Here is a 26,068-nt window from a genome sequence, read left to right as displayed (position 1 = left end):
TGATAAAAAAAAAAGACGAAGACCGTGGTACTTCTTTCTGGCCGTGAAGGGTCACCTCCGAATCCCTCGTGTTGTTCGAATGCATCGCAGGGTTTTTATTTTCCTTACATCTTGAATAGACTACACATTCGTACGACTCGGCACTTTCAAACGAGATGATTGGTTTCTCACCAGCAGTTTGTTACAACACATCTGCATTTCAGGGAACATGCTACGTTTTGTTGTCGAGCCGTTTTCTTTCAGCGTGCTTATGTTGGGTAATTGTTAGAGATGGGACATAACACTGTGAAAACGGTATGGATGTCTGGCTACGATCGTTATAATGTCTGAGTTTTCCCCTTTTCGGCCACAAAAGGGCGTGCGCTTTGGGTTGTCGTTGCAGTGTTGGAATTCCGCCGGCCTGCTTTTTTCGCTTTCTCTATGGATGAGGGTTGGTCAGCGTTATGGTGCTTCTGGTCATCTTGTGCTATTGCGATTTTTCGACAGGCTATATTTAACGACCATGATGAGACGAATTTCCTTTTACGAGTTTTTATACTGTTGTGGCTCGTTCTCTATTCATGCATGAAGGGCCAGTAGGCCCTGGGTTTTGTTAGTGTTCTATGTATGGGTTTATTTTAAAAAAAAAATACTATAGGGTTTCAAGATTCACTCTTTCTAGTAAATTACTTCTGTGGCTGCAAGGGCGTCATACACTGATACGATCATGCTGTGGGAATGCACTGTCCATCCGCTCGATCGCCCATGGTCATGTTGATTTCTCTCATGAACATAGCATGAATAGCGCAAGAGGTCGGTATGAAGCATCGGTTTAGCTGCCACCAAACCTTGATTGTCAGCTAACCTTCTCCCAAGAGCATAATTGAAAGGTTGGCCATATAGGTCGGTAACCTTGCCACCTGATTCCTCAAAGATGAGCACTACCCCGGCATGGTCCCATGCAGGGAACTGGTGGTCCTTGTCCTTGGGAATGCGGATCATCGCGTTGCATGCACCAATTGCTAGGGCCGCATACTTGACTTGCATCGAGTAAAGGTCTACCACCGGATTGGCGAATAATATGTCCCTAATGAACTTGTGCTTCTCCCGATGGATAACACCACTGATCGAGCTTTCAGTAAATGTGATTCTCTCTCCCATTCTTTGCCACGGACTCAGAGAAGTCTTCTGCGAAGGCCCCAGACTGGACAGGGTCATCTGTCGCTTGTACGCACCCTGACCCCTGACAGCGAACAACATCATCCCATACCCATCTCCATCGACGACCTCATGCACAGACGTGCTCTTAAACGCCAGATTCGGACACCCGACAACCCCAACCTTCTGCTCCCCATCTTCCACCAACGCCACCGAAACCGCATACTGCTGGCCCCGTATAAACGTCGCCGTCCCATCAATCGGATGGAGAAACCAAGTCCGCTGACTACCAGCTCCATCCCCATCGCCCCCGATATCAATTGCACCCAGCACCTCCTCGATGGACTGTGGCATCACGGCCAAAGCCTGACCATCGGCATCATCATCAACCCATGTCATAGTAGATACAAGCTTCCGCACCCGCTGCGCAAGCACGGGGTCATCGCGAAGCATAGACGCAGACTCCTCGCCCACAAAGACATCATTCGGGAAGTGATGACGGAGAACGCTGACGAGAATCGCCTGGGCGGCGAAATCGACGATAGTCACGGGGGAACCGTCGGGTTTGCGGATGGTGACTATCTCGAGGTCTCTTTGGACGATTTTGGTGAAGATGCTGGCGCGGTGGACTGCTAGGGATGCAATTCGGAGTTCTTTGTCGTAATTTGGGGATGGAGCTGTTTCGCTGGTCATTGTTTTCTTCTTTTTCTTCCTCTTCTTTCTGCTTTTGGCTTTCCTCTTGGTTATTATCTTTGATTGGTTTGGTGGTCATTTTTTTGGTGGAGATACCGATGGTGGAATATGGGTTGGCTTGGGTTGGCTGTTGGGCTTTTGTATAGCTTGTGGGACAAGGAGGGTAAATGATAATGTTAACAATAGCGGCCCTTGAGTTCATGTTAGAAGTAAGGGTGAATTTGGATGATCTGGAGTTGAGTGAATGAAATTCCTAAGATGGAAACTGCGTGCGGTGTTTGCAGATTTGGCTTCAGTCGAGTATGGTGTTTTTTCGCTTTGTCTCTCATCTTTGAGAAATATTCGCACCTTGATCTTAATGAGGACTATGTATGATACTTGTTAACATATTCTGCTCTATTCGTGACTAACCTCTGCACTGGTCAGCGCGATACAATTGGACCATAGGAGTTCGATAGATGGTTCTTGCTGAAAGTTTATGCAAACAATCCTTGTATACTTTTGTATATCCCTAAGCCTCATTGCCGTGTATCCATATCCTGGCTCTAATGCAATGCATGGTATGTTCATTATCTACAAAGAACAGACATAGATCCCCTTGGTTCATCCCAGGACATTTCTTTCATTCCTTCATAGCGCCGACGCGTTTCATTTCCCCACCTGCGTGAATATCTGCTGCCAGATATGCACCCACTGTTGCTGCTTGTAAGACAGCTTTTTCTGTGGATCCCGAAATGTGCCGGATAAGATGTCCCGTATGCGAGCGCTGAGGATTTTCAACGCCAGCATGGACTTCCAGTCTCGAACTGCGAAGCGGATCCGATTGGCGTCAATTGACACTACGCCGGCATACATCTATAATTTGATTAGATGCCAGCTCCATATAATCCTTTCCGGAATGTTTGGAAGCTCGACTTACCTTGAACTCCGCCTCGCCGCATAACAGTGCAATGGCAAAGTCGTCCACGGCGTTCGTCTCGAAAGCGTTGTAGTTCCGATTGCGGCCCTGCATGATGTGATAATACGACAGCCACTTTATGGATGCATCGGTTTGTTTATTGACTGAGGTCGGGTGAAGTGTAACAGCTTGGTTGTTGGCAACGTTCCGCCAGCCTTTGCCCTCGCGTGTTAAGAGCTTCGGATAAAAGCTCCAAGCAATGACTGCATTGACTATGACGTCGTTGCTGCTGTTTATATCGTATTCTTCGGGGATGGTGAAGAATTGACGCTGGCGACCGCCGTATCGAGCTCTGCATGAAAGTTAGCTCTGCGATCAAGTAATAGGGGTAGTGTAGGAAAGGTATGATCGGCGCGTGATATGTGATGTACCTGTTCAGTGCTGTTTTCTGGGTCGGGTCTAGTAATAAAAGTCCCGCGTCGGCGATAGACACGATAAGCTGCATCTTGATATCTTCAATATTCAACAACGTCTGGGAGCTGAGGAAATTTTTCCGACAAAAAGCATATTCGTTAGCACCAGGTGTGTTTCTCGTGCGTTTCCAGGCGCAATATGCATTGTACACGGTCAATAAATCAGAGTCGCCTGCGAAAATGTCAGCACGTAGATACAGGCCCGACTAGTATAGACAGTACCTTTCTTGAACGAGAGCCTTGCAAGATCCTTCTGAGTATTGGATCCCATAGTATTAACAAAGGGCGATTTAGAAGAGAGAATAGCCGCGATACTAATAGAGGCATCTAGACACTTGAAGAAGGCCCCGTGAATGATTAATTTTCCAAGAAAGACGTCCAGCGGCAGCTTAGCAAGCTGCATACCCAATGGAGTCAAGTTTTCTGAATTTGTTAAGGCTTTGACCTCCTTGAGAGAGTCTATGGCGCGGCGAATGTTTTTGGAAGAAGGCGCATCCAGGGCTTCAAGAAGAGTGGGTTCCACTTCGCCCAGCTTGCAGATCTTCACCCGTAGCACCAGATCTTGCAAAGATAGACGAAGCATCTCTGGCGTTTGTTGTTCAGCGAGCTACACAATATTAGCTGATTATCTTCTGCTTTAACTCAACACAGTCAGCGTACCAATTTTTCATGCCTGTGCTTCGTGAACATGTGAAAACAGATTCCATTCTGAACACGCCCAGCTCTTCCCCGTCTTTGTTTCGCATTAGCCCGCGAGATAAAGGCTTCAACTAATCTTGAAAGCTGGCGTTTCTCATCGAAGCTATCACAGTGTCAGTCAGCAAGATACAGGTGTGAGACCAAAGAAACTCACCGCATCGTTTTCTCCTTACCCGTGTCAATGACGGCAGTGATATCCGGAATAGTGATACCTAGTCAAGTCAACAACCTCTGCCAAACATAACCATTTCTTAATAATAGCGGGACACATACCGGTCTCGGCGATATTGGTGGCAATTACTATCTTCCTCATGCCTTCTGGAGGAACAATGAATGCTTTCTCCTGGTCCTCACTGGCAATCGAAGAGTGCAGCGCATGAACGATCCATCCCTGTTGGAAGATCGGTTCCGAGAGAATCTCGTCATTCAGGCGGCGAATTTCCGCCATACCAGGCATAAAGATCAATATAGCTTTGCTGTAGTTTGCCATCTCCGGCGCTGTAGCAATCTTAATAAGTAATTTCTTTATCAACTGGTAATCAAGGCGGTATTCATCAAAGTTCAGAACAGTATCCCTGGTTTGTTTAGAATAACTTTCAAGGGACGCTAGCATGCCTCCCGCCGTATCACCTTCGACGTTCTCTGGCGCCATCTCGTCGGTGTCGTCATCGAGATTTGCATTCGAATCATTCTCTGATAGGCGGTAGTTGGTCATCTCCACGGCGTCCTCTAAGAACTTCATCTCCACAGGGAAAGTTCGCCCTGGGATATTAAGGACAGGCACACCACCGAGGTAATTAGAGAACTTTTGGGCTTCAAGGGTGGCCGACATTAGAATCAACTTTAGATCAGGCCGCCTCTGCATCAGTCGACGAAGGACTATGAGAAGGAAGTCGCTGTCGATAGAACGCTCGTGAACCTCATCAAGGACGATATGCGTGATATCTTGAAAATCGTCGGGACGTTCCAGCATACGCACCACAACACCAGTTGTCCTAGCTCAGGTCAGTATAACCTCCATAAACGAGTTGTAAATGGTCAACCTACGCAAATACTAGTCTTGTCGACTGGCTGACTTTACTCTCTAATCTGACAGCAAACCCGATGAGCGAGCGGGCTGTCCCAACATCATTTTTGCTTTCTCCTAATTCTTCGCTAACCCTTCGCGCTAATGATATAGCAGAGATCCTTCGAGGCTCCGTCACATAAATCTTACAAGGACGGCCTTGTGTCATCTCATGTTCAAGGATAAATGAAGGTATCTGCGTGCTCTTTCCGCTACCAGTCTCACTACAAACGATGAGCGCACGGTGGGTATCAAGCGTGTTGAGTATATCGTTCTTGAAAGCCCAAATCGGGAGGTTCATCCTGCCTTGCACCATATTGTTAAAAGAAGGAGTGGATGACTTCTCCATCCAAAGCCTTTGCAACTGAGACTCGGGGCCTGTAGCCTCCCTTGCATTGGATGGCCTGGCGGGAGACTCTGGCTTGCTAGAGGTCCCATTTCGTCTCCGGAAATTATCTGATAGCACCACGTCATCTTCAAAGTTACCCTGATTCTCGCGTATCAGCTTCTTTAGATGCTTTATAGTCTTCTTATCAATTTCATCCTCTTGGAGCTTTTTCGCACTCGCTAACTCTGCCCACAGCTCCCTCCACACTGCTGGAAGCCGCATATAAGCCTTGCCTTCCTTCGAATTCTGTGGGAACAGGATAAAAAGAGCAAGCGTCGAGACAAATGCCTCCGCTTGCTGTGCAGTTGGTGTTGCTATCGTGTCCATGGAGACAAAGGTGGCATAAGCGCTAGATTTGTGTGTGACTTTGTCCCATTCAAAGAGAAATGGCACATCCTGTGGCTTGGACCACCTCACCTCGACCGCTTTTCTGTTCGAGTGTGACGCAGAAGAGAAATCCTTGTATATAATTGCACAACTAGTATCCCTAAGATATGCCATTACCGTCAGCATAGCCTGTTCTCATCCATCGAAGACCTTTGCATACCTTGCCTTGCATGTATCTTCCAAAACTCGTCGAGGGCTAAGTCCAGTCCATTTACCAAAATCGCGGATCGTGATAGCGGCTTTGCTCAACTCTTCAAGAATAACGCCTGTCTCCAGAGCGGGCTCCTCGGCTTGGAACATGTCCCCTAAGAGATCCGCGATCTCCTCATCATCGACCGGTTGCACGTCGGAACTGGGCTCCGCCACCTTCTCCTCTGGTTGATCCTTGGCTCCGGGCTCGTCCAGGGAAGTTTTCTTGGTGGGCGGATTCTGCCTGAAAAAGGCCGCCTCCTTTCTTAGATCATCAAGCTTCTCTTTCCACCGGTACTCAGCTTCCGTGCGGTCGAAAAGGACATCATTTTCGATATTGGCAATCTTTCGGCGAATCTTCGCTACTCGGGGCTCATTGGTATCAAGCGCAATATTTTCACGAGCAGGCTTTTTCCCTTTCTTAGGCTTATCAAAGATTTCAGGTTGAAGATTATATAGCTGAGTCTGCAATTCCATGTACTTTGGCAGCAAAGTGTCAGGATCCAGAGAACTATCAGAATCATAAGGGCTCGATACAGGAGGAAGAGGCTCATTTGATGGACTTTTGGTCTGTTTCGCTTTGCTATCATTCTGAGTCAAGCTTAGAGTAGAAGATTGTGCTGGCTCACGATCTGATGCCGGTTAGCTCTCTTCAGTCACTGCGTAGATACTAGTCATTATTTTAGGTTTACCGGTTATCCAGGAAAGATCCTTTTCATCTTTGCGCAGCTGAGCAGTGGTCTGCGTGTAAGACGGTAGTTCCTTGGGGTTGCAGTGCATGGCCAGCCAGTCTAGAGCCTCGTCCAGATTACACACCATATCCCTATTGGCAGTGGCAAAATTACCAGAAAAATAGTGTAAGAGATGTTTTAATGAATCCTCTACTTTCTCCTCGGGAAAGCCGAGCTTCAGAAGGGTCTCCCTTAACGCCCACAATTTCATGTACAGGTCTTCTTCTGAGCCAGGTTTTTTCACTGTATTCGAGTCTCGTACAGAGGATGGGCTCAATTCATGTTCTTCTGTCTCGGCAAATTTAAGAATCGAGTCCAGCACTTCAGCAGGAAACCATTCTAAAAGACTTAACGAGAAGGCTTGTTGCCGGAGTATCCGTCGTTCTGTTTCCAATTTCGAAACTTGACGGACTGCATCATTCTTGCACTTAGACGCATATTTCTCAACCAGGATTTGCAACTCCGCATCCTCAAGGTGTCTCTCAAGTTCTTCGGGCGAGTAATCCTGTAAGGATGGAGCGTCCTGTGTCTCCGCCGCAGGTCGGCTGCTTTCCGCTGGGGTTGGTCGTTCACTCTCTGAGACCGATTTGGATTCTGCTGTCGACGCCGGAGCTGTGGAGTTAGTCGATTTAGGCTTGGAAGGCACCGAGACGGTTGCAAACCCTCGAGCTGGGTTCGCGGCGGGCTTCTTCTTTTTCTTATTATTAGGTGGCATAGTTGCGGGGAGGGGAGATGGTCTTGGCCACTGCTGAAAGAGAAGATGGGGGTTAATGGATGATCCCAGGTTTTCAGTATAGGTGAAAGCCAGAGATCTCTAGGAAGTTATTAGTCTATTAAGTGAGTAAGGGAGTGTTAGTGGAATGCAACATTAAGAAGTGTGGGAATTAAATGGTGGTCATCAACTGGAGCTTTGGACGATTTCCCCACAATAAAACCACGCCGAAAACTTTTATGACAACATTGGCGGCACCGAAAGGCAATTCAACTCAATTCCATTCCCTCCCCGTGGAATCTAGTCAACATCCCTCACTTCGACATGCCCCAGGATTCCTAACATGGACGATTTTCCATGGGATCAGGTGAAATCTGGAGACCTGGAGAGCCTGTTGGTCGTTCTCTTTTCGAGTTCGACATCTCGCAGAATTCGTGCTCTCCAGGAACTCCGCGAGAGAATCGGTAAAATGGCCCTAAGCAACCCCTCTCGTATGATCCATCGCTAAGTCTTCACTCTATAGGGTCCGATCTGCCACAACAAGCCCGTGAGCCTCTCCTTGGGCTCCTCTTCAAGACCTATCCTCGCTATGTCGATCGCCCCTCCCGTCAAGCCGTTCAGCAGTGTCTCCGCTCGCTTCTCAAGACCCCGGTCCCGACCGACGACCTAAAATATCTCACACAGAAGCTGCAGGCTGAGGCGTCCAAATCTGCATTGTCATCTACCTCTGCGCTCGTGCTGCTCGAATGGTGCTCGGTTATCTTACAGGCTCTAAGCAATGATTCAGAAACACCGCTTTCGGTCGTATTAGACATTATCGCGGCGAATGCGAAGGTACTTGAGACTTGTTTGGCCTCTAACCCCAGACCTCCAGTGAAGCAGTCGGCTCTTAGAGTCACGAGACGTGCGCTGCGGACTGTCTTCTCGTCGGTAACCTGGGGCGATGATGCCATCCGCCAGTCCACTCGTCGATTGACTAGCGATTCAACTTCGGGACATAAGAATGCTCCCTTCCTGGGAGTCATCTCCGGCGTGTGCGCCCGCCTTCCGGCCAAGAAACCTGTTTTGGAAGGGGAAAAGAAGTCAATTACCAATTTCTATGTCAAGGAATTAGTTGGGTCGAAAACCGCACCACCAGCTCACATCGTAGATGCTCTCTCCGACTTTTTCGTCTCTTTCGTTTCCTACGAGGATGTCATGTCCGACATAATACCACCTCTAGAAAAAGCCATTTTGCGTTCCCCGGAGGTGGTTCTCAGCGGATTAGTGCCTTCATTGTGCTCGTCATTACCCGATCAAATGGACTTATCGGAGATCCTGCATTCAAAGCTGTTGAAGCACCTTCTCTCCAGCATGAAGTCGAACAATGCAGCCATCAGACAGGGTGCTGTGCAGTCGTTTGAGTCGTTGCTCTCAAGGTCGAAAACTGAAGATTTGCTTCTTAAAGTCACAACCGAAGTTGTTGGCCCTTTGAAGACCCAGAAAATTACAAATCCAGAGCAACGCGCCGTATATGCTCAAGCGCTCTCAGCTACGCTACCTTCCACTGATGTCTCGAAGGAGGTGGTGCAGGGGTTTGTTCCTGTATTCGCACGAGAGTCTAACGAAGCTGCACTGGAACAGGAAATCAAAGCATTCTGTAAACATCTAGCATTTCTCGTCCAACACAAGGTAAAAGTCAACGATGATGTTATAAACGCCATCGTCAAGGGATCTGCAGAGAAAAGAATTCCATTCCGAAAGCTTTGGCAGCTGAGTGTGGGAGAATTACTCTGGAACGCCGATACAGCGACCCTAGTTAGTGCTGAAGTTGAGCCGTTCGTGACCAAATTCATAAGTAAAATGAAGGATCTGTTCAACGAAGTGGCTTCTAACCCCTTGCCGTCGGCCCAGAATGGCTCGTTATCGACGGCTTATGTCTTTCTTGCGCTCGCTGAGCGGTTATCTTCTGTACAAGGTTTCGATAAAGCCACATGGGAAGAATTGGTGGCCCAGATGATGGCTCTTAGCCCTAAGCCCTCTCTACTGCTTAACCCAAAAGCTTATTCAAAGTTGACCACCCAAGGAGAGGTCGAGTGGGTAACGAGAACGCTTGCAGCTGTTTCGTCTGGGTCTAAGTTTGAGAGTGCAGAAGACGCAGCCAAGATTGCATGGGGCCAGGCGTTTATCTATACCATCACCATCCCGGGGCTTCATTCAAACTTCCGAGAGCGTTCCGCTAGCATCCTATCAGAAGTTCATCTTAAACAAGTAGGATTCTTCGGACGCATCATAATAGATTCTTTGTGGAGCTGGATACTTTCCTTGAGAACTTCTGAGAAAGAATCTGCACCTGTTTCTGCAGGATCGGAAAGCCTGAAATTCCTTCATTTGGTAGTGAAAGCCATTTGTTCACCAGTATCAAGTCTTCCGGAACCAGAGAAAGCTTCTTCAGAGTTGAAGAACCAGCTTATCGAGCTCATCGTCATTGGCCGTCCTGAGCTGATCCCGAATGTCTCATGGATTACGCTATGCCTGAGAACTGGTATCGACCCTGGCAACCTCGTCCGCGAATTCGCCGATGAGTCTATGAATCAATTGACACGGGTGCATGATGACCCAGTTCAATCCAGGGTTCCTCAAGTTGACGATGCTATCTGGAGCGCAGCCGGCGAGTTGGCTTTCGTGGCGCCTGACGCTATGGTGTCCCGGCTTGTGGCTCAGATCAAGGACGATTTGGATGTTTCACGTGTGTCCAAGTTCACTCCAACCGACGTTGCTATTGCTCGGACCCCCGAAGGAACCATGTTTGTTGATGTCCTCAGCACTAAGTCGAAGCCTGCTTTCGACAAGAACACTAAAGACTATGACATTCTCAAGTGGGAAGAGGAGTTACGAGTACAACTGGCGGAGAAAAAGGGCCAGAAACAGAAGAAACTGACCGCAGACGAGCAATCTAAAGTCAAAGCCCAGCTCGCGAAAGAGTCCAAGATTCGTGAAGAAGTTCTGCGGGCAGTTAAAAGGATTGAAAGAGGCGCTGGGATCATGCAGGGTCTTGCAAGCGGTCCGGCAGTCGAAGCGGATGGCTGGATCAATACCGCAGTGGGATCTTTGTTGTCCCTCGTGAAGGCTGGTGCAGGCTTACTTGCCGGTGAGGTCGTGTCTAAGGCCTATACCAAGTGCGCGGAGAAGGTATCGTCACGCCTGGGCCCATTGCGAACCTCCGTGGGCGTTGCGACTCTGCGGGCACTTGGTAGGAGCCAACTTCCCCCCGAGATGGAAGCAGAACCCCTCGGTCAACTTGTGACAAGGATTCTTTATCGTCTGCGGTTTGCATCCGAGCAACGTCCTTTTGATGTCACATCTCTGGCATACATCCTTCCATTGGTTCTCCTTGTTCTTAGTGGAAACGGAATTGATGAACAAAAGGGAGAGGAGGAAGGGGAACAAGTACTGCTTGCGCTTGAGTTTATGTCCTTCCATTCGGGGTCATTCACCGACGAACGTCTCCCTCGTGCTGAAGTTCTAGATCACTTGATCACATCAATGCAAAAGTACACGCAGCATTACAAATTGATTAAGGATACTCTATTCGATCTTTGCAGGTGTATCTCACCCACTCTAAACAATGCTGAGCTGGACATTCTTCTGCAGGGCGCCATCGTTTCAGATGCATCTGTTCGCACAGCTATACTACAGGCTATCGATGCCGAGATTGACCTGACCGACCTAGACTTCTCTGAACATATTTGGCTAGAATGCCATGACCATGTGGAAGAAAACGCCGAGATAGCCGAGACAATCTGGGATGATAATGCACTAGAAGTCGATGACTCTTCCTACGGTAAAATTATCCCGTACCTTGCCTCCAAGGACTCCCAGCTCCGCAATGCCGCTGCTCGTGCGTTGGCACATGCCCTTGAGTCTAACCCAGCCAAGTTTGATGAAGTATTTTCGGAACTGCAAGCTAAGTACGAAAGCGAGGCCAAGCCTAAGGTGCCGGAAAAGGATATATACGGGATGCCAAAGAAAATGGACATGGCCGATCATTGGGAATTCCGCAGCGGTATTGCTCTCGCTTTTACCGCCATGACGAACGGGTTCGAAGGCGAGCAGATCGTGTCTTTCCTCAGATTCTTGATCGAAAGAGGACCTCTGATTGACCGAAGCCCTGTGGTCAGAGCCCAGATGGCTGATAGCGGCAGATCTGTGATCGCCGAGCGTGGCCAGCACAAGGTTGAAGAATTGATGAATATCTTAGAAACGACTCTGGAAACATCAGATAAGGGAAGTGAAACCTCTGACCTTCTCAACGAGGCGGTGGTTGTTCTTTATGGCTCTTTGGCCCGGCATCTTAAAGCAGACGACCCGCGTTTGCAAACTGTTATCAAGAGGCTGCTTGCTACCCTCCCAACTCCTTCTGAATCTGTTCAATCCGCTGTCTCTGGATGCCTACCGCCTCTCATCAGACTGTCGGGCTCTCAAAGTGCTGGCTACGTGCAGGAAATGCTGGACCAGCTTTTGCAGTCCAAGAAATATGCCACTCAACGTGGAGCAGCCTACGGGCTTGCTGGCATTGTCAGTGGGAGGGGTGTCTTATCTTTGCGGGAATTCCAGATCATGGCCCATCTTCGCGCAGCCACTGAAAACAAGAAGGAGCCTCATCAGAGACAAGGTGCTCTATTGGCTTACGAACTTTTTGCGACAATCCTGGGTCGCACTTTTGAACCATATGTTATTCAGATTGTTCCGCAGCTTCTGGCTAGCTTCGGTGATCCCAATGCTGACGTTCGTGATGCTTGTCTTGATGCGGCAAAGGCTTGCTTTTCCAACCTCAGTTCGTATGGCGTCAAGAAAATCCTTCCTACCCTTCTTGACGGTCTTAATGATACACAATGGCGTAGTCAAAAGGGTGCTTGTGATCTGCTAGGTGCGATGGCTTACCTTGATCCGCAGCAACTAGCGGCAAGCCTGCCTGATATTATTCCTCCCCTCACGGTTGTCCTGAACGATACGCACAAGGAAGTGCGTAACGCTGCAAACCGAAGTCTCCAACGTTTCGGCGAGGTCATCAGTAACCCAGAGATCAAGAGCTTGGTTAACGTGCTTCTGAAAGCTCTCAGTGATCCAACGAAGCATACGGACGAGGCTTTGGATTCCCTTATCAAGGTTTCTTTCGTTCACTACCTGGATGCTCCTTCCCTGGCGCTTGTTGTTCGTATTTTAGAGCGTGGTCTTGGCGACAGATCGAATACAAAGCGGAAGTCTGCGCAAATTATTGGTAGTTTGGCCCATCTTACCGAGCGCAAAGATCTCACATCGCACTTGCCAATCATTGTCTCTGGACTACAACTGGCTATCGTCGATCCTGTACCCACTACTCGTGCTACTGCGTCCAAGGCCCTTGGATCACTTATTGAGAAACTTGGAGAAGATGCCCTTCCTGACCTCATTCCTAACCTTATGTCTACTCTCAAATCCGACACCGGCGCCGGTGATAGATTGGGATCTGCTCAAGCTCTTTCCGAGGTTCTGGCAGGATTGGGTACTACGAGACTCGAGGAGACGCTGCCTACTATACTACAGAACGTCTCCAGCTCGAAACCTGCTGTTCGTGAAGGTTTCATGACTCTCTTTATCTTCCTTCCAGCTTGTTTTGGTAACAGCTTTGCGACTTACCTGGGCAAGATTATCCCGCCTATCCTCTCTGGTCTGGCTGATGATGTGGAGTCAATACGCGAAACCTCTCTTAAAGCTGGTCGTTTGCTGGTTAAGAATTTCTCTTCTAAGGCTATTGATCTCCTTCTCCCAGAGCTGGAGCGCGGCCTTGCAGATGACAGTTACCGTATCCGGTTGAGCTCAGTTGAGCTGGTCGGTGATCTTCTCTTCAGCATTACTGGTATTACCGCCAAGGCGGATGGCGAAGAAGAGGAGGAAGAAGCACACCAGGCCGGACAGTCCTTGCTGGAGATTCTTGGAGAAGAAAGAAGGAACAGGGTTCTATCCGCCTTGTTCATCTGCCGCTGCGATACCTCGGGTCTTGTTAAGAGCGCAGCGATGGGTGTCTGGAAGGCGCTTGTTGCGTCTCCGAAAACACTTAAGGATATGGTGCCTACTCTATCCCAGCTTATTATTCGTCGTCTTGGATCCTCGAACATGGAACAGAAGGTCATTGCCAGTAATGCACTTGGAGATCTTATCAAAAAGGCCGGAGAAACTGTTCTCTCGAGTTTGCTCCCTTCCCTCGAGGAAGGGCTTCAAACGTCGCCAGATGTGGACGTTAAGCAAGGCATTTGCATTGCCCTGCGAGAGCTCATTACTTCCGCAACTGCTGAAGCCCTTGAGGATTACGAAAAAGTCCTCATCTCTACCGTTCGGGTGGCTCTTGTTGACAACGATGAAGATGTGCGTGAGGCTGCTGCAGAAGCTTTCGACGCCCTACAGCAAATCCTGGGCAAGAAGGCTGTGGACCAGGTTCTGCCCCACCTTCTGCTACTATTGAGGAATGAGGAAGATGCTGAGCAAGCGCTGTCGGCCCTTTTGACTCTTCTCACCGAACAAACACGGGCCAACATTATCCTTCCCAACCTTATCCCGACATTGCTCACCTCTCCTATTTCTTCTTTCAATGCCAAGGCACTTGCTTCCCTTGCTGAGGTGGCAAGTTCTGCAATGACACGCAGACTTCCCACAATCCTGAACGCTCTGATGGACAACATCATATCAACTACAGACGATGCGATCCGCGACGAGCTGTGCAACGCATTCGACACTGTCTTGGTCTCAGTAGATGAATTCGATGGCCTGAATGTTGTCATGAATGTCATGCTGTCGCTAATGAAGCATGATGATCATCTGCGCCGTGCTCAGGCGGCAGTTCACCTGAACAAGTTCTTCTCGGATGCTACGATCGACTACTCTAGATATCACCAAGACTTGATTCGCGTCTTACTGATTTCCTTCGATGACAATGACAAGGCTGTGGTCAAGGCTGCATGGACGGCACTGAGTAGCCTAACATCCCATATGCGTAAAGAGGAAATGGAGGTGTTGGCTATCCCCACTCGTCAGGTTTTGCGGGGAGTGGGTGTCCCCGGAGCCAATCTTCCTGGTTTCAGCTTGCCAAAGGGCATCACCGCTATCCTGCCGATCTTCCTGCAGGCTCTTCTCAACGGCAGTGTTGAGCAGCGTACCCAGGCGGCTCTTGCCATTGGTGACATCATCGATCGTACTGCAGCAGATTCCTTGAAACTCTTCGTGACGCAGATCACAGGTCCTCTCATTCGAGTGGTGTCTGAGCGATCAGTAGATATTAAGTGTAAGTCATTCGTGCTACTCTGTGAAGTTTTTGACAGCAAGCTAATTTCACCGACTAGGCGCTATATTTTACACTCTGAACAAGCTTTTGGGGAAGATCCCGCTTGCTGTCAAGCCATTCCTGCCACAGCTTCAACGGACGTTTGCTCGAGGCCTGGCAGACACGACCAGCGAAACTTTGCGTGACAGGGCTGCCAAGGGTCTTGGAATTCTGATCACCTTGACTCCAAGAGTCGATCCCCTTATTGCCGGTACGGCTTTCCTTATTCTTTAGTACATAGATCCGGAGTTGGTGCTGACCTAGAGATCAGAGCTTATTACGGGAACCAAGACCGCCGATGTTGGCGTCAGAAATGCCATGATGAAGGCTCTACAAGAGGTGGTTGGCAAGGCCGGTGCTAACATGAGCGAAGCTTCCAAGAATTCTATCCTGGCGCTCATCGATGACGACGCTAGCGATCAAACGGGTAGGCTCTATGACGCCCTACAAAAGATTCGTTGCATATCTAACTATCCCGGTAGATTCTGTGGCCATCACAAATGCCAAGTTGCTTGGTGCACTGGTGAAGGTTCTCCCTCCCGCGACTGCCACCCCTCTTATCAAGTATGTTTGATCTTCCCTGTCCTCCCCCCTCTTCTTTTAGATCTTGCAAGGCATTAGAGCTAATTTAATGACAAGGAACCGTGTGCTTACGACACACCCTACGCATGCATCAATTTTGGGGCTCAACGCCTTGCTTCTTGACTCTCCGTCATCCTTGACGGAGAATTTCGCTGCCGAAACGATCTCGGTTATCTGTCAGGGCGTGACAAACAAGGATGTGAGTTAATATACAATTCCAGCGCACAAATCTAACACGCTAACACTCGAAAGACCTTCATTGCCGACAACAGTGTTCTAGCGGCTGGAAAATACCTGTTGATCGACGATGAACATCGTAGTTTCGAGAACAACAAGGCTATCTTCGAAGCCTTGGCACCATGCATTCAGCCAGGCGCGCCCTCCGACACGCGTCGTTTGGCGCTAGTTGTTATGCGGACGGTCAGCCGTCTTCATCCAGAGTTGACTCGGCCCCATCTGGCTCTGCTTGCGCCACCAATCTTCGCCAGCGTTCGCGACATGGTTATTCCCGTGAAATTGGCGGCCGAGGCTGCCTTCTTGGCCATCTTCTCCGTCGTGGAGTCAGAGAGTGCCGTATTTGATAAGTATATGGCTGGGCCGGGGGCCGAGCTTGCCCAAGGACCCAAACGGAGTATGTCGGACTACTTCAAACGAATTGCGCTACGTCTGGCTAGCCAATCCCGGGAACGCAAGGAAGCTGAGGGTGGCCAAGGTGGCCTGGGTCTCTCCAACGACGAAGTGGAGGATGAGAAAGAGTTGTGGAGTATTGGAAAGGTGGATTTGGGGGAAGGCCCCGTGGATGAATGATTGTTATGGTAGTTCTATTCTGCAACGCTGCACGAACTAGATCTATACCCCATTTGTATGTGGTTGCTGTTGTTTTCCACTAGGTGGGATGACTGGTTGGCTATATCTATCTATGTATATGAGAAAGGGAAACAAAACTAAAAAGAAATGAAGCTAGGTGAGTAGATATGATGACGATGGCGACGTGACCAATGCATGATTTTCATTTCTCCTCTTGAAGTGCGGGATGTATAGTAGCTAATTGGTACATACTTACACAAGTACGTAGACAGATATGAGACTAATAGACGGAGGGTCCTTATCGGGCGGTCTGCCTCCACCACTCAGTGGTCACGTGGTCATCATTGGTGAATCCCCCACGAACATCCAAGGTCAGTCAGTCACTTTCCAGTTGATGACGAGAAGGAAGTGCTGTCGAACAGTCAGGAGAACAATACTACGATAGGTTTATTGTTTCAGAAAGTATCTACGCAGGTACGTCCAACCAATGGTCATTACAATGACGGAAGAGGGGGTGCTTAAAAGATCTGGGGCACAAGCCCTAAGGTGGATCATCCTCGCTTAGGAGCACAGTTGCTGAGCTAATCAGCCGGCGTATCTTCAAACTCCTCACTTCTGGATTCTCACCCGTCGACGAGTGCAACGAACATCATCCGCCAACGACCGTCGATACGCCGACATCAAGATGTGAGTTCATCTCCAACTCGTGATATCGTGACTTTGCTGGGGAATTATTGTTCTTCGGTGGCTTTATATGCCCTGATTACGACCCCGATACGGCCCTTCTGGGACTACTCCTTTGGAACACACAATTTTGTTCGATCGATTTGGGCTTCATGCTGACCGACGGTTTTTCATCCACAGGGTCAACCTTCGCACCCAGAAGCGCCTGGCCGCCTCCGTGGTGGGCTGCGGCAAGCGCAAGATTTGGCTCGACCCCAATGAGATGAATGAGATCTCCAACGCCAACTCCCGTCAGACCATCCGTAAGCTCGTCAGCGATGGCCTCATCATCCGCAAGCCCGTTACCATGCACTCCCGCGTCCGTGCCCGTGAGCTCAACGCCGCCCGCAGAATCGGCAGAAACCGCGGTCTGGGTAAGCGTAAGGGTACCAAGGAGGCCCGTATGCCCAGGTATGCAGTTATCCTACTTTCCCTTGGACACGAGGAAATGACTGTTGGCTGTCTTGGACCAATGGATCAATATCGTGATGGGTCATGCCGTGGTGGGACAGATTGACTGATGGGTTTTCGTGTAATATAGCCAGGTTCTCTGGATGCGCCGCATGCGTGTTCTCCGTCGCCTCCTCGTCCGCTACCGTGCTGCTGGCAAGATCGACAAGCACCTTTACCACGAGCTCTACCACCTGAGCAAGGGTAACACCTTCAAGCACAAGCGCGCTCTCGTTGAGCACGTAAGTTTCCGCCCAATCCGCCCTTGTCAATCACCTTTTCTCGGTGGGCTCATGCGCGAGCCCTCGATGTCATCAGAATTCCCACACATTTGATACGGCGACCGGAATACTGACATATTTCTAAACAGATCCAAAAGGCCAAGGCTGAGCGTCACCGTGAGCGTGTCCTCAAGGAGGAGATGGATGCCAAGCGTGCCAAGAACAAGGCTCTCCGTGAGAGGCGTCAAGAGCGTCTCGAGGCCAAGCGCAACGCTTTGGTCGGCGAGGCCCAGGAGTAAATTCCCTTCCGTTGACAACGTGTTTTGGCGGTGCGGAGGTTGAACTGGGAGGATAAATCAAGAGTCTCGGTCAGCCTACAGGAAAAGTCTAGGTCGACGATTTCTGTTTTCTCTTAATGGCTTTGATTCATCCGGGACGGTTTTTGGTACAAGGGTGAACCTGGAACGGGGGCTTGGGGAAACAGAAGGAAATGAATGCATCTCTTTTCTTCCATGGGCCGTCTGAAAAGAGAACCAGGGAAAAGAATGAAAAATACCATTTGATTAAAGCAAAAACAATGGCATGGCGCTTTGTGTGATACGAATATTCCGATTTTTCATTTGCATTCTACTTCAACTGCTCTTCAATCCTCCCAAAACGCCCGGATGCTCAAACTATCTCAACCACACTCTCTCTCGACCTCCCCAAACCAAGCTGTTCTCTACCGCATCTATCTTATCTCCTAATGTCGTAACGTTTTACTGAATCTCACTCGAAGGTTAGGTCATGTAAATGTGAATTGTGTTCAGCATGAGGTCATAATCTCTATCCGATGTACATGTAGATACACCGTCCGCGCGGGTACACGTCTACACTTACAACTCGACCATGGAATCTCCACAAAGCACACCAACCACCTTACGACTGTAGGTCTAGACCCTCCGCGTCGGGTGGGAATACGAATATAGACGTATCGGTGGGTATATCACCGCATATATTCCTGCCCCTCCTTTTTGTCCCGTTCTATCTATAGTCTGCCCGACATCAATAGCAAACTATTGGCAGCAGTAGTTGGATGTTAGGTGATTCTCTCATTCTAGGTAGCCTCTTTGTTCGTTCTGTTATTTATGGCAGTGGTGAGTATTTGAGTTTCAACAAAGATATATTTTTGGAACTCATTGCGGCCCTACGGACAAAAGAATGAAGCATTATTAGTTAACATAAATCCACCTTCAAAGGAATCACTATGCTTAACGCACTACCCTCTTCAACTCTACCAGAACCGTCCCTTTGTAAAACCTGAAAGGCGGTTCAATACTGGGGTGGACCTATGGTTAACCAGCCAGCACAAAGATGAAGTCATAGTCAATAAATGTATATTAGAAACGGTAAGGCAACGTTCAACAGTTTTGGTGTTACATCATGGAGTATCGTACATGGTTATCGCTTGCCCAGATGAGGGCCGAGGTGAAAGAAAAGCTAAAGTACAATGTACTGCGAATCACATCAAAGAGAAATACAAATGCAGCCATCCCATGTATCCCTCAATGCCAACCTAAGAGAAGTTCATGGCTCGTGTCACATCTCTCGTATATTCCCGCAGAGGCACACCCCACTGCTTCACTGCTGATTCCTTCTTTAGGAAGACCTTAGTGACGACCACCGGGGCTATGACACCAAAGGCTACACCTATGGTCTTAGCTGCGTCGCTGAACTGATTGGGTGTACCGCCCGCGCTGGAACTTCCAGATCAAACGGGTCACTCCGTGTACTGCGGGGGCTGATTTTAGACACCGGTTCGTTTGCACCGCATGGTTCAAGCTCTGCCACCGAAACCCGGTAGCTGAATCTCTGTAAACTGCTGCCTAGACTACTTCGCCCAGGAAGAATGAGGGTGCTGCCCAAGCTACGATCACTGCTATAAATAGATCCGTGCTCTGAGCCCAAAGGTAATTCGGACCGTCTTCGCCCCGCATGAACAGTTGGTAAAAGGCTATCGGAAACTGTTCGAAGCGGCAGGTTTGCCCGTGGGATAACCGGCTGTTGATCATATTTTTGGTTCATGAATAGGGACTGAGTTGTATCCTCTATTTCGGGCATGCCGTTTCGCAACCCTCCGTGTAGCTCTGCGGAATCTGAAAAAGGATCCGAGTAGCACGCTGATGCTCGATCACTCTCATCATGGTAGTACGCGCTCATCGGAGCCTCTAGTGCATATTTGTATTGCGAGCGCATAGACCCTCCAGAAACATATCCGTGCTGTAAGCCAGTCAAGGAATCCGCCGATTGCCGGTCGGCCCTTAGAAGCTTCTCGTTTCCTCCAAAGCACTGGACTCCGCCCGATCTCCTCCGCCTGCGTCTGAATAACAGTAAGCAGATCAGGAATACAGCTGCAATGAAGCCCATCGCACCGAGTACGCTGCCAAGTAAAGTGCGGAGAGAGGCCTGTGAGCCATGGTCTGGAGACGAAAGTGAATCTCCATGATCCGAGTTATTTTTGGGAAGAATACCTCCCGATACCGTTGAGGTAGTCGCCGTTGGAGGCCCTCCTGTACGGGAGGTATGCGTTAGGACAGCCTCTGTGGAGCTCGAACTCGAGAAATTGCTAGACAAGCTTGATGCGATTGACTCTAACGTTAAATAACTGGCGCCATAGGATGACACTGGACTGTATGTCTTCGTAATACCTTCGGTAATTAAAGGAGATGTGCCACTAACTGTAGTAGTGATGGTGAAAGAGCTGACAGGTGGTAGATGCGTCGGTATCGTGTTAGGCGTTTTTGTACTCGATTCCGATGGCGTCACTTGTGATGTGCTTAACGTAGTATGGTCATTCAATAGGGAGGTCTCAACAGCTGGTGATGGATCTGTAGTTGATATTGGTTTGTCGGTCGAAGCTGTCGTTATCGAGGAAGAAGTCGAGGCTAAGAGATTGAGGGAAGGCGATATAGCCGCTGCTGATCTTCGCGGGACTTTAGTACATCGTAAGCCCTGGTGGAAGATGATTGAAGGACTGGACATTGACATGTCGTCAAGCCCGCAGGCTCGAGGGACGCGACAACAGTTCCGCTAGAGCAGGAAAGGCACGGTGTAGTGCAGTGAATAATACAGGAGGGAAGGAATGAGTTCCGTCAGCAAGGAAAGCGCGTATGACGGTGAGTAGAGATGTCAACCAAACAATCGACCGAAAGGAACGTGTAACCGACGAAGACCCAAGACTATGAATAGGAAAAGACAAATGAAAGCATGTTAGATTCTTCTCAATATGTCTCGCTCTTTACAAAATGCGAAAAACAAGCCATGACAATAGGTGTCAGAGGCGTTCACTCGAGTGGAATCCTCCCGTTTCAGGATAGGATGGTGAAGCAGTCTCTAGTGATCTAGAGAGGGGGTGTTCAGGTCGGATTTCAACCACACCAATATAGATCGAGGAATACGGAAAAAGATAGAACAATACAATCAAGCCCAAGAGAGGGAGGGAGAAAGAAAAAAAAAGGGATCAACTTTCAATTGAAACTCAAGATTAGCTGGGCGTTTGTAGCCAAACACCGACCATAACATTCAATAAAAGAGAGACCTGGAAAACATTATTCGGTGAAGCTTACGCAGGGGATGGATGGCTGTTGACTCGAATCGGAGGAAAGGATGAAACACTTTCCATCCAGAACATCCAATCCCTTTCATAGAGGGGGTCTGTGACATTTGGGACCTGGGCGCTGTTTAGTCTCACTCGCATGGAGAGGGGAACTTTAAGCCCCCAGCCCCCCAATTCGCAAACAAAAACATTGAAGGATTAGTTAGTGAAGAAACATGGATGATCTTTCTGAGGTAAGAAAGGTGGATGGTCAGTGTCAGCGTCAAATCCATCCTCAATGGAAGGTTAATTAATGTGTGACCCGAGATTACGACCGGCAATCGAACCAGTAGAACAGAAGCGAAGGGAGAAGTTCACTTGAATTGCATTTGCAGCATGCATTTGCAGTTCGACTCAGACTCGGCTGCATCACTGGACCCAACTAGGCTCTTTGGAGACTAGGCTCATCACGGCTTCTCAGGTGATGTCATGTGCACACTGCACACTGCACACTACACAATGCATTTCTGCACTCAGATTTCATTCTATCTTACTCCGGAGTACTGTCTCGGCCCGATTCTTGCCGACCACCCTTGACTTTACCCACCGGTAAAATGAATGATCCATTCTTTTGCCCTCCCCCTCAAGAACGGTGGGTTTCAACCATTGACTTCTCGGATTGACCAGAAACAATCAGAGTACAGGATCACCTTCTCTGTCAATACTGGCAGCAGTCTCGACACATCTTCCATTGGCCTGTCGAAATTTTAGGGCAGGGATCAACTCAAAACTCCTTAAAACTCCACCCGATTTGTTCGGTTATCAGCCACCATTGGCAGCCATATAACAGTCGCGGTGGAGAAATTGTCCCCCAAAGGTTACCTTGGATGGAGGGCTGCATAACACTTACGTACTTGGCACCATATAGCCCAAGCAAACATCACAGGTCGTGGTCGCCCTTTTTTGGTCTTTTCTAATATATGATCATTGTCCTGGTGGTTCCCGAAGTACCATATGGATATTGTATCTGGCGTGGCCAGCGGATAGCGATAAAATAGCAATGTCAAGGGCCACGTTATAAATTAATCACCAGTAGTGAACCACGGAGTATTGTCAAAACCCCAATGTTGTCTTATCCCACGAAAAAGCCCGCCAGCACTAGAGACAAACTAATCCGCACTCCCGCATACTAGTAAAACGCCCAAGCGGAAGTAGGCCATAACCATTAATGGCCCAATACTTTGGCCCCCTCAATGTCTTGTCTTCTGGTCCCTTTTCCTGTTAGATTATCACTCACCAACCAAAAAAACCTCCCACCACAAGATTTCTCATTGTTTGGTTGGATCTGACTCTATTCCACGGTTGGTTCTTCTATGTCACTTTGCCCCTGGCCCACACTTTCACTACCCACCCTTTGGCCCCTATCCTTAACCAAACCCCCCGCCGCACCTGACCCCCTCAAGCCCTCATACTGTGCATGTGATGTGGTTATTCGACCTCGTTCACTTCAAACCAACGCCAAATCAAGCTTCCGTTGCTTGATTGATCTTGTTTCTCAACTGAAGTAGTGTTTGTTTCTAGTTAGAAGCCTTGTATCATGTTCGGATGGTGTAGTTCGCTGGGTAAGGCTTCCCCTCTTTCATCGTCACCTTGCTTCACCCCGCGCATTGTGTTGCCCACCGCATAGACCCTACATGCTTCAATTGCGAACGCAGCAGCTGTGTGGGATATGGTATACGAAGGCCCTCGCATCTAATATTCTGAACTTGGCGTGCTCCACCATTCCCTGGTCGCTCTATATTAGAACGACAAGTATTAGCTGCGCCTTGCTAACAACCTTTCCGAACTATGGGGGAATTTTTATATCTAACTATTCGGCCTGTTATTAAGACCAAATATCTGCCTAGCGCTCCCTTTTGATGACCAAACACAAACACAATCATGGCGTTTGTCCAATCAAATTGATAGGCTAACTATTGTAATAGGCTTCCCTTCAGTGAGCTCAGAACCTGACAGGGAGCGGCGGGCTCCATCGGGCCCGACACCTCTAGACTTCCCAGCGTATAAGCTCCCGGATGCCACAGATGATGATCCGGAGGCCTCTTTGCGGCAGGTGCATGATATTCTAGCATCCATCAGAAGGCCACAAGATATCACGCTCGACAAGTTCAAAGCTCTCAATCTGAAGGTGGAAGCAGGTCTTTCTGCTTCATGTATTGTCCGTAAGGATGGGCCAGATTTCTTTCCTCCTTTACCTTGGGAGGACACTTCACCCAATTCGTCCCCGTTGACCGAAGATGGTTCCCCGATCTTAATGGAAAATGGGAATCCCTACCCACCAAAAGAGCGATTTAATATGCTGAAGAATGAGCTACTTCTGGAAAACGACGATGCGTTTCGAGAGGTGGCACGGTTAACCCCCCGCGAGGGACGTCAAAGGGTCAGGGTGACCCATGCGCGAAAATTCTGGACGGGCCTAGAACGAATGGCCCAATACTGGGACACGAGCTTGGATAACTATTTTGAACGTCCTGCAACTCCCAAACAGGCGGCTGAAGACGAGTCAGGGGACAAAATGCAGACGGACAATGTGTCATGCGAGTCCCAGCAAAAATCGGAAACACATATGGATATTGACAATCCACCAAAACCAGCAGCTCCCGAAAACAATGTGACTACCCAGGAGGACGGTGAGCCTGAGTCAATAGCAATGTACACGGGCCGCCGTATTGGTGCTGGTCATGAAATGCCGGAGGATATCCGCGAAGAGACTATTAGGGCATTTACCGAGATGGCAGCCTGGCCTTTTGGGTGCCAAGTTGCCCTTCCCATGCTGCCTCCGAGACTATCCCTTCGAACATTGTTATTCCCTGTTCGCCAGACGTTTGCGGCTGCCCGATCGCCTAAAGATCGACAGCTAGCACGAAGCGGTGTCATGGAAGGACCCGTCTTTGCCGCCCAGTGCCGATCTGAAACGTGTTTCCGAGCGCCGGGGGATGTCCCTGGTACGGGATTTGGTGAGATATGTGATTTGTTTCGTGAGGTCGGCGGCATGCTCCTAGCTGCCCAGGAACGAGCACGACAAGGAATGCAAGAAGTAAGACCTGGCGAGGGAAAATGGTGGACAACGACGCCGCGATGGGGTGGTGCACCCAATGATGCAGTGGGTGATAGTGGCAATTTCACCAATGGTGAGGAGAAATCAGTGTCGGACAATGGGAGCTCTCGCAAGCGCTCCAAGTACGAGCATCCCTTCTTAGCATCCCGTCGACCTGGTTCCTCGCGGAAGCTGAGCAACAGCGAAAAGTGGAAAATCGTTCAGCCAGGCCCTGGACTTTGGGACAAGCGAATGAGATATATACAAATTGGAAAGGACCTAGACAGCCCGTTTGACGATGTCAGTAATCATAACACAGCAGTTATAACATCATGCTGACCAGCCGTTACAGATATATATGCTCTCCTCTATCAACCATCATATCTCTATCCTTCACTTACGCGTCCATCGCCGATACATCGATATCATAACATCAGGGGAGAGCTGTTTCCCTTCTGACTCCGATGCTACAGGACAACCGTGGCATGCGCTACAGCTGCGGCGAACGAAATGGTACGATTTATTCGATGCTGAGGAGCGGCTTGAAGTGTTCAAGGGGGTATGGACTATTTTCCATCACCTTTTGCGGGCCCCTTAATGCAATAGTTCAAGTTCCGGTCGTCTTTGACTAAGTAAGCTACCCTAGACTGGTTACGTATCTCTCTAAACCACATTCGTTATACCTCACTCTCTGTGGCGCTTTAGATCAGCTATATGTGTGCTTTGATGATCGTTTATATATTTATTATGTGTACATTTAGAGCGAGTCATTATTCCTACTGCCTGGCTACTGAGGCGCTGTCTTTTGCATTTGTGCTATTCAACACATGGGTGTATAGCGAAAAGGGAATACTTCAATGCATAAAAATATACAGGCATAACAAGGCTTACTTCAGCTACACTAAATAGAACATAGAGCTCACATTCCCTATTTCTGATTCATGTTTCTATCCGTAGGATATGTCAAAGTCATAGTTGCTAATTTTTCTAACCCCAAAGCACGGCGACTTTCAGTTTCTAACCTGGTAGGCTTCGGGATACACATGCTTTCTCACATGTACTATAAATTTGCGCTGTACATCATGAGCAAGACCCATAAATTGATCCTGCAAGTAATCTGTAGGCGCGTTACAATTTCAAAAATTACGAAAATCGGCGCTCAGCCATTGGTACATCTATCTCTGATCGAGTTGTTTTTGATCTTGTTTAGCTTTCGCCGCTCAGATTCGACGTGTACTTCGCTCCGAATAGACGAGTCAACTCCTCGTACAGGAGACACGACCAGGGGAACAGTGGTTTAGCTGAGGCATTGAGCCGTTTAATGTAATCTTTTGAGTTTATATTCCCTTTTGGGTTAAAGGTTCGCTTAGGTTTGTCTGTGTCTGCCTTCCGGAAAGGCGATCTTGCGTCTATCCACACAGTTTCTCGCGAGATTTGATAGCCTCAGCTACTGAAGTAGAGTGGGACACCTAAGATTATCTATGTATAGAAGTGACATGATGTCATACAACAACATCTGATTTCTATCCTGCTACTTTGTAACGATAATATGATTTATTTTATGACATTCTGTATGATCGTTGCTTCATTTCTCCACTCCAGCTATATATCCCGCTGTACTTGCATTAGGTCTCCCTAACATTTGTCACTTGATCACTCAAGAGGCTCTAGTGATTCTCTTGCTCATGCTCGTTAGTAGCCTGACCAAGTTCCATCCTAGTCACTGTTACAAAATAAGGATCACCTTCCCCAATGTACCGTCCACATTGCATGTGGTGTTGGAGGAAATACTCACTGAAAGATTCGCACTCCATTCGAAGGAAGATATGATCGCGCCGAACGGTTGTTCTCCTGCAAAATACAGAGTAATTTAGGCCAAGGCCATGCAATGCAGATATTGTTGCG

At 48.7% G+C, this 26,068-nt stretch overlaps 5 protein-coding genes across 5 annotated transcripts; 3 read left to right on the top strand and 2 right to left on the bottom strand.

Moving 5' to 3' along the window:
• Positions 1–657: 657 nt before the first annotated feature.
• Positions 658–1,830, bottom strand: AO090011000904 (inositol monophosphatase family protein; the record flags this gene model as incomplete). Its single annotated transcript, XM_001826416.1, has 1 exon — positions 658–1,830. One exon carries the CDS (start codon positions 1,828–1,830, stop codon positions 658–660), a length of 1,173 nt encoding a protein of 390 aa, XP_001826468.1.
• A 648-nt stretch (positions 1,831–2,478) lies between these two features.
• AO090011000903 (putative ATP dependent RNA helicase) lies at positions 2,479–7,376 on the bottom strand (the record flags this gene model as incomplete). The annotated part of the gene is made up of 10 exons (XM_023233159.1): positions 2,479–2,685; positions 2,750–3,080; positions 3,160–3,373; positions 3,424–3,808; positions 3,862–4,003; positions 4,055–4,112; positions 4,174–4,895; positions 4,948–5,841; positions 5,902–6,562; positions 6,602–7,376. 10 exons carry the CDS (start codon positions 7,374–7,376, stop codon positions 2,479–2,481), a joined length of 4,389 nt encoding a protein of 1,462 aa, XP_023093691.1.
• Positions 7,377–7,716: 340 nt separating this feature from the next.
• Positions 7,717–16,098, top strand: AO090011000902 (putative translational activator; the record flags this gene model as incomplete). The annotated part of the gene is made up of 7 exons (XM_023233158.1): positions 7,717–7,864; positions 7,897–14,670; positions 14,729–14,920; positions 14,981–15,136; positions 15,192–15,273; positions 15,349–15,490; positions 15,544–16,098. 7 exons carry the CDS (start codon positions 7,717–7,719, stop codon positions 16,096–16,098), a joined length of 8,049 nt encoding a protein of 2,682 aa, XP_023093690.1.
• Positions 16,099–16,245: 147 nt separating this feature from the next.
• On the top strand, positions 16,246–17,791 carry AO090011000901 (60S ribosomal eL19 domain-containing protein; the record flags this gene model as incomplete). Its single annotated transcript, XM_023233157.1, has 7 exons — positions 16,246–16,255; positions 16,386–16,469; positions 16,544–16,572; positions 16,688–16,785; positions 16,963–17,232; positions 17,363–17,513; positions 17,642–17,791. The coding sequence occupies 7 exons, from the start codon at positions 16,246–16,248 to the stop codon at positions 17,789–17,791; spliced, it is 792 nt and encodes a 263-aa protein (XP_023093689.1).
• Positions 17,792–22,663: 4,872 nt separating this feature from the next.
• On the top strand, positions 22,664–24,957 carry AO090011000900 (uncharacterized protein; the record flags this gene model as incomplete). Its single annotated transcript, XM_023233156.1, has 4 exons — positions 22,664–22,688; positions 22,974–24,463; positions 24,516–24,722; positions 24,925–24,957. 4 exons carry the CDS (start codon positions 22,664–22,666, stop codon positions 24,955–24,957), a joined length of 1,755 nt encoding a protein of 584 aa, XP_023093688.1.
• Positions 24,958–26,068: the final 1,111 nt, after the last annotated feature.

Source organism: Aspergillus oryzae, chromosome 7 (assembly GCF_000184455.2).
Source record: "Aspergillus oryzae RIB40 DNA, chromosome 7".
Lineage (NCBI taxonomy): Eukaryota > Fungi > Ascomycota > Eurotiomycetes > Eurotiales > Aspergillaceae > Aspergillus > Aspergillus oryzae.
The sequence above is the reverse complement of the archived record's forward strand: the minus strand, read 5'-3'. Positions and strand labels throughout refer to the sequence as shown.